General features: G+C 41.6%; 1 protein-coding gene across 1 annotated transcript in view; it reads right to left on the reverse strand.

Moving 5' to 3' along the window:
• MRPL13 (mitochondrial ribosomal protein L13) overlaps window positions 1-7,501 on the reverse strand; it is a 51,581-nt gene that overhangs the window by 24,736 nt on the left and 19,344 nt on the right. Inside the window, exons 3-4 of the mRNA XM_006830677.1 lie at window positions 7,130-7,223; window positions 5,112-5,172 (exon numbers count right to left, since the gene is read on the reverse strand). Of these exons, the coding sequence (XP_006830740.1) occupies window positions 5,112-5,172; window positions 7,130-7,223 (155 nt within the window). The remainder of the gene's footprint in view (window positions 1-5,111; window positions 5,173-7,129; window positions 7,224-7,501) is intronic.

Genomic DNA, 7,501 nt, shown 5'->3' on the forward strand with positions numbered 1-7,501 from the left:
AAAAAAAAAAAATTAGTACAGCTCATAAATGTTTTAAATTATTTCTTTAAAAACCATGGGATTATTTTGGAGTCCAGAAATGAGAAAGAACCTAGGGCTGGCATTTGCCATAAGGTCATCTGATTATCCAAGATAGTACAAGGATTTGGCTTTAAAGAGGCACCCCCAGGGGATAAGACCAAGACCATCAGTACCATGAACCAGCTAGCTTCCACAGACTGTAGGGTTGTTGTTGTTAGGTAGTCAAGTCAGTTTCAAATCACAGCCGACTATAGAAACACTGCTCAGTGCTGCTTCTTCACAACTGCTGTCATGTTTGGTTCCGCTGTTATGCCACTAGGTTAGGGTCTTCACTTTTCTGCCGTCCCTCCACTTTACTAAGTGTGATAACCTTCTTCAGGCACTGGTCCTTCCTGACAACACGTCCACAGTACAAAGGACAAAGTCTGGTCACCCTTGCTTCCAAGGAGCGATCTGGCCATACGTCTGCCAAAACAGATTCCTGTGTTCTTCTGGCAGGCAATGGTACAGTCAATATTCTTCTGTCAACTCCCTAACTCACATGCATCTATTCTTCGTTGGGCTTCCTTATTCACAGTCCAACTTTCACATGCGTATGAGGTGACTGAAAATAAAATCATTCAGGTGACTACTGTTAAGTGCTGTCAAGTTTGTTCCAACATCACAGCAGCCCTGTGGCACTGCGGGTTAATGTGCTGGACTGAAAGGCTGGTTTGACCTGTAAGGTTAGTGGTTCAAGCTCAGCAGCCACTTCTCAGAAACCCTTTACAGCTCGGAACCGATGCGAAAGCACTAAACGACAAGAACAGCATATGGTTTCTGAGGAGTGGTTGGTGGACCTGAAACACCAACCCTGTGGTCAGCAGTCTAGTGCTTATTCCACAGTGCCAATCAGTACTCCATGTCTTGGGTTAGGCACACCTTAGTCCTCAGACCGACATCTTTGCTTTTTAACACTTTAAAAAGGTCTTTTACAACAGATTTGCATATTGCAATATGTCATTTGACTTCTTGACTTTTGCTTTCAACAGCATCGGTTACGGATCAAAGCCTTGGCAACTTCAATCTTTTCTCCATTATCATAATGTTATTGGTCCAGTTGTGAGGATTTTTGTTTATGGATGTATTTTAGTAATTTGGACAGCCAAAATGCAGGTCTGAAATCCAGGTTGTCAGGGGCTGTCTGTATATTATTATAGGGGCGCTGGTGGCGCTGTGGGTCAGGCTTTGGGCTGCTAATTGTTAGGTCATCATTTAAACCCAGCAACCTCTCTGAGGGAGAAACACGAGGCTTGCTGCTCCCATAAAGATTTACTGTCCTCTGAAAATCCCACCTACTTCCCAGGATTTTAATAAGAATCAAATGGAAAAATGTTTGTGAGAGTGCTAAGAATAAGAAACTTGCTCTTGAGCACAGAGAGGCTAAAACACATGGAAAAATGTGCTGAACAGAAAATTTCAAAGAGCAGCTCAAGACAAAGTCAAGTGTCACAATGGAATGTACAAAGACCTGTAGTCAGAACACCAAAAGAGAAGAACAAGCTTAGCATTTTTCACGCTGAAAGAACCAAAGAAAAAATTCAAGCCTCTGGTTGCAATATTGAGGGATTCTAATAGGTTCCTGGTGTGATGCTGTAGGATCAGCACTGCACTGTGAACCACAAGGTCAGCAGTTCAAACCTTGCTCCTCAGAAATCCTATACAGGGCCGATATGAGTCAGAACCAACTTGACGGCACTTAACAACAAGGGTAAAATAATGAATGATGCAGGAAGCATTCAAAGAAGATGGGAGGGATACGGAGTCACTGTACCAAAAAGAATTGATAGAATGCTTCAATTTCTTCCTCATTGGCTTTATGGCTTGGGCATACATTTGAATCTTCGTCCTATTAACTGGTGTTCCTTACAGGCATATGGATATTATCATATCACAGACAAAGCTGTACTTTAACATAGATCTTGAAATGCTCTTTCTGATGAATCTGACGCATTCCTAGAATAGTAAGCCACATAAGTGTCAGATTCAAAACCATCATTTCAGCTCACTAATGCCTGTGGTATTGATCTGTAAGTGTTCCATTTCATTTTTGATGACTTCCAATTTTCCTAGATTCACACTTCTTAACGCTAAACGTTCCAATTACCGAAGAATGTTTGCAGCTGTTTCTTCTCATGTTGTTGCACCCCCACCAGCAAATGGAGGTCCTAAAGCTGTGTTCCATCTTCATCATTAAGGTCGACTGTACTTCGAGGAGACAGCTCTTCCCCAGTCATATTTTGAGTGTTTTCTAACTGGAGAGGCCCATCTTCCAGTCCTGTATCAGACACTGTTCCATAGCTACTCATAACGTTTTCAGTGGTAACCTTTCAGGAGTAACCTGCCTCAGCCTGGAAGCGGCACTGAAATCTGCCCACCGTTGGTAACACCGTGGGTAACCTTACTTGTATTTAAAATACCAGCGACACGCTTCTAGCATCATAGCAACACATAAGCCCTGACAGTATGAACAATGGCAGATGAGGGCTGGGAATTGGACGGCGGCGGGGAAACTAAAAAAGAATTCTTTCCTGATGGGTCTGTTTTACCGACTGAACTGTGTCCTCCAAAAATATGTGTGGTAAATCTTGACCTCAAAGCCTGTGGTGACGTAGCACAGGTGGTGCAGTGAGTTAAGTGCTGCGCTAACGGAAAGGCTGGCAGTTCAAACCCACCAGCCATTGAGAACAGAAATCCAAATTGGAGCAATTGCTCGAGTGGAAGGCTTTCTCTCTGAGTCATTCACATTTCAGCTTCTATTCCAAGCTTCCTTGACAACCAAGTGGCATGAGAGGGGAGCAAGATGGCTCTATGAAATAAGCAATGGACTGCGAACCACAAGGTTGCAGTTTGAGCCCACTAGGTGCTCCATGGGAGGAAAACGAGCCTGTCTTCTGTAAAGATTTACAGCCTCACAAACCCTAAGCAGGAGGGTCGACTAAGTCCGACAGGGCTGTTAGGAGCTGAACGGACTGATGGTTTCACATCTGTGGTGAACAAGGCCTGAGAGCATAGTTGGTAAGTACTCTGCTCCTAGTTGAAAGGTCAGCACTTTGAATCTACCAGCTGCTCAGCAGGAGAAAGATTAGGGAGCGGGCTTCCATGAACACTCCATACAGTCGTAGGAGTCCTACGGGCTCACTATGACTCAGAGCTGGACTAGGTGACAGTGGGTTTGGTGTCACTGTGGTTATATTCCCATCTGGACATGCATTTATTTGTTATGTTAATGATGAAACAGTAGTGTGGTCGTGTGCCATGGAGTTGGTTCTGACTCCTAGAGACCCTGCATAGGGTTTCTGAGGCTATAAATCTTTACAGGAGCAGAAAGCCTCATCCTTCTCCTGCAGAACTGATGGTAGTTTTGAACTGCTGACCTTGAGATTAGCAGCCTGACTCGTAACCACTATGTTACCAGAGCTCCTTAAACACTAGTGTAGGGGCGTCTTAAAACACTCTCTTTTGAGAAATGAAAGAACAGATTAAGCAAGCAAGCAAATAGAAGGGAAGATATATGCCATGTGGTCACCAAGGAGCCTAGGAATAGACGCTGAAAAGAAGAGTGGACAGAGAGAAAAAACGTCTTCCTCTAGAGCAGACGCTCTGAAATCAGACTTCTCATCTCTCACACTGTGAGACCAGAAGTCTGGATTCAGAGAACCTGCTCTAGGGGAAGACAGGAGACGGGACGTGCTGGCTCTGCAAGATAAGTACCAGACAGCAAACCACATGGTTGGTGGTTCGAGCCCATCAGCCACTCCATAGGAGAAAGTTGAGGCTTTCTGTTCCTGCTAAGATTTATAACCTCAGAAACCCTATAAAGGGCTGCTGGAAATGGGAACTGACTGGATGGCACGAGCAACAACAGCAAACTGTGAGAAAATAAATGTTTGTTAAAGCTACCGACTTTGTGATATTTCTTTTACAATAACACTAGACAACTAAGGCAGACTGACTGCTACCTATGAGCCTGACCTCTTAAGGCTTTCGGAACTCAAATTCACGTCTCTTCTGGGGACTGAAACCTAGTGAGTCAAAAGTCTAATGACAGCTTTGGGTGGAAGAGTCCCATGCACCTGACAGAGTTAAATAAATCTTTTCTGAAGGAATTCACTTTGAGCTAGGTCTCAAAAGAACTGCCACAAATGAATTTCCAAGGTACACAAGCTAAATAAATATCCTGAGCAATTTCAGACCCACAAAGGCTACACATACTAGGATCAGACACAAATGTTAAGAATTATGCTTAATACACGTAAAGGAATTTAAGAAGGAATTGAACTATGTCAAAGGGACAGGACACTAGCAAAACTGGTCAGTAAACTTGAAAATGAATATATAGACATGCGTATATGTGTAAATAAAATGTGTAAGGGCTTTAAAAAATTAGTGAGGAAATTCCATTATCTTTCATTCTCCTTGTCCACAACTTTCTGAAGCACCCTCAGATCTTCAAAGCAAGCTCATCATATTCAAGATGAATATAAGGTGTCAAAAACGAAAAAAATAAGATTAATTCTTTGACGTAAATGCAAAGCATATAAATGTTGTTGTTATGTGCCGTGGAGTCAGTTCCAACTCATAGCAACCCTGTACAGGGTTTCCCAGGCTATAAATCTTTATGTGAGCAGAAAGCCTCATCTTTCTCCCGTGGAACAGCTGGTAGTTTCGAACTGCTGACCGTGAGGTTCGTAGCCCGATTTGTAACCACTATGCTACCAAAACAATTAGAAAATACACAGAATTGAAAGATAATGCAAATATCACTTATTAAAACTAGTGTGACAGCTAGGATGAAGACTTCATAGCTCTGAATAGTAGCAAGAACAGAACAGGAAGAGTAAAACAACACCGGCATCTGACTGGGGCTTTCGACAGGTGATAAAAGAATAAGAGTCCTGGGGTGGCGCTGCAGGATAAGCACTGGACTGCAAGGTCGATTTGAACCAAGGGGTCAGTGGTTCAAACCCACTAGTCGCTCCTTGTAAACCCTATACAGGGTCGCTATGAGTTGGAATCGACTCGATGGCAACTAACAACAATAGACTTACGGCCACTGGGTCCTTCCGGTGAAGCTGAGCAGCTGTGACTTGTTTAAATCCACCCGGGTAGCTGATAAAAGACGTAAAAACATTAAACTAGAAGTAGGCTATGGCACAGGATTCTAAACTGAACATTTATATTAAGAAAATTATTTTTTATTATGAAATCTTAATTGCATCTGGAAACTGTGCTGTTCATTAAGTACTTTTAAAAATTAAGTAATAAACAAGGGTCTTTGAAATATTTCCTTATGTGGTCAACAATCATAAAGAGTCTCATGTCTTAAAATTTTTCTTTCATAATTGTATTTCCATCTGAATTTTAAGTTATTCATCTTCATTCTCTCACTGATTTGGGGGACAGCTTTCTTATTCCTTGAAATTAAAAGAGCAACATGCTATAATCTTTCACATTCCTTGCCAAATTAGATAAAGTGTCTGTATGAGCCAGGCATCCCTGTGCAGCAGTACAGGATAAGCACTGGACTTCTAACCTTAAGGCTGGTGGTTCAAACCCACAGCTGCTCCTTGGAAATCCTACATGGGTTGCTATAAGTGAGATGTGAACTTGATGGCACATAACAGGAGCCAGGCACAAGGTTGGGCAGAATGCTGGTGTTCCATTTGGTTCTGAAATCAATTTCACACTCCAATTAGATGACTCTGTATCCAACTGCCAGTTGACAAAGGGCCACTGGGCAGGAGCTTTACAAATCATGTGGACTCTAAGTAGTAAAATATTTCATTGTGTTAAGATCAAACATTATACATAAACTAGAGATTAGTCCATTAGAAAAAAAATTGGGGGTAATATTGGATATATTTTGGTAACTTGGATACCCAAGATGATACAGGCCCAGAATTTAGGATTTGTCAGGAGCTCCCAATATAATATATAGGAGCCCTAGTGGCACTGTGCGTTAGGCGTTGGGCTGCTAATCATTAGGTCAACAGTTCAAACCCACCAACCTCTTGGAAAACCCCCCTACTTCCCAAGGCTTTAATGAGAGTCAGATGAACAAAATGTTTGTGAGACTGCTAAAAAAAATTAAAACCAAAAACAAGACAAACAAGTTTTTATTAGCCTGAAAGATGAAAAAAACCCAAATCCTTTTCAAGAAAAGGAAACAACTCTGAGAAATGAGTTGACGCTGTAGAAACCTTCAGGTGATCCAAATCTTGATGCCTTTCCTAAATCTCTTTCAAAGAGAGACACAAACATTTTAAAGATGCTTGAACTCTGTTTTAGAAATAAAATGTCAGAATTATATCTGAATTCTTATTGAAAAAGAAGGATGATTTTCAAACTGATAGTCTTTTATTCATTTAGTGGCATTTCAGTTGCAGGCAAAGAAATACCTGTCTAGACTTCCAGTCAGTCCTGTGTGCTTTTTCTCCATGGAAAAAACGACTTTCTAACTTCTACACTAAAAATGATCTTTCTATTTTTAACAGATGGCAAATTCTACAGGCACGCGACCATTTACACTGTATGTCAAGAGACTGGAATTTATCCTGGCAGATCTGAAATGCTAATGAAAAATTCAGAGTCAGGGGATGACTTTAGTAATGCAATGCTCAGCTGACTTTCACTGTTAAAATCTAACTAGACTTCTTCCTCCAGAACAGCCCAGCCTGGAGGGAATAGCAGAAAATTGGTCTGAAACACCAACCAAGCATTTTTCAATTCAAATAAATTCAATAAACACTTGTTATGTGCCATCGAGTCAGTTCTGAATCATAGCGACCCTGGATAGGGTTTCTGAGGAGGTGGCTGGTGGATGTGAACCGCAGACCTCTCAGGGTGCCGATCCAGCTGTGCTACACTGGGACTCCTTACCTTTACGTTCTGCGCAGGGGGTACACAGGTTAAGTACGACAGGATTTTGTCCTCAAGAAAAATCACTAAGTTGTGTTGAGATAATAATCTTTGAAAATACATTTTATTTTCTTTTAAAATTCTATCATTAGAATTTTTAACGTAATATATATATTGGATCTCTTCCATGAAACTGTGATGATCTTACCCAGTATGTGAGGAATATACTTTTTGCTCCCATTTGTTTCCAGAAAATGCAATGTGTCTTGTGTTCATTATGACAACATGGTCCCCACAATCACCTAGATTGAAAAAGACACAAGGAAGAAAGAGATTGTATATGAGAAATCATGACCTTGGTAATTTGTAAAGCTTATCCAAGTCCAAACAAGACATTAAAAAATAAAGCAAGATTCACCGAAGACCCACCTGAAAGAGGGATGTCATCTGCATCTCCATTGAAGCCCCCCCGCCTCCGGCAAGAGCACCAAGGAACCAGCCACAGCAGAGAAGACTTTAAGAACTGTTTAACCCTTAGGGAACTGGTTAAACCTCAGAGACATTCTGCTGCTTTGCTTGT

Source organism: Chrysochloris asiatica, unplaced genomic scaffold, assembly GCF_000296735.1.
Source record: "Chrysochloris asiatica unplaced genomic scaffold, ChrAsi1.0 scaffold00001, whole genome shotgun sequence".
Lineage (NCBI taxonomy): Eukaryota > Metazoa > Chordata > Mammalia > Afrosoricida > Chrysochloridae > Chrysochloris > Chrysochloris asiatica.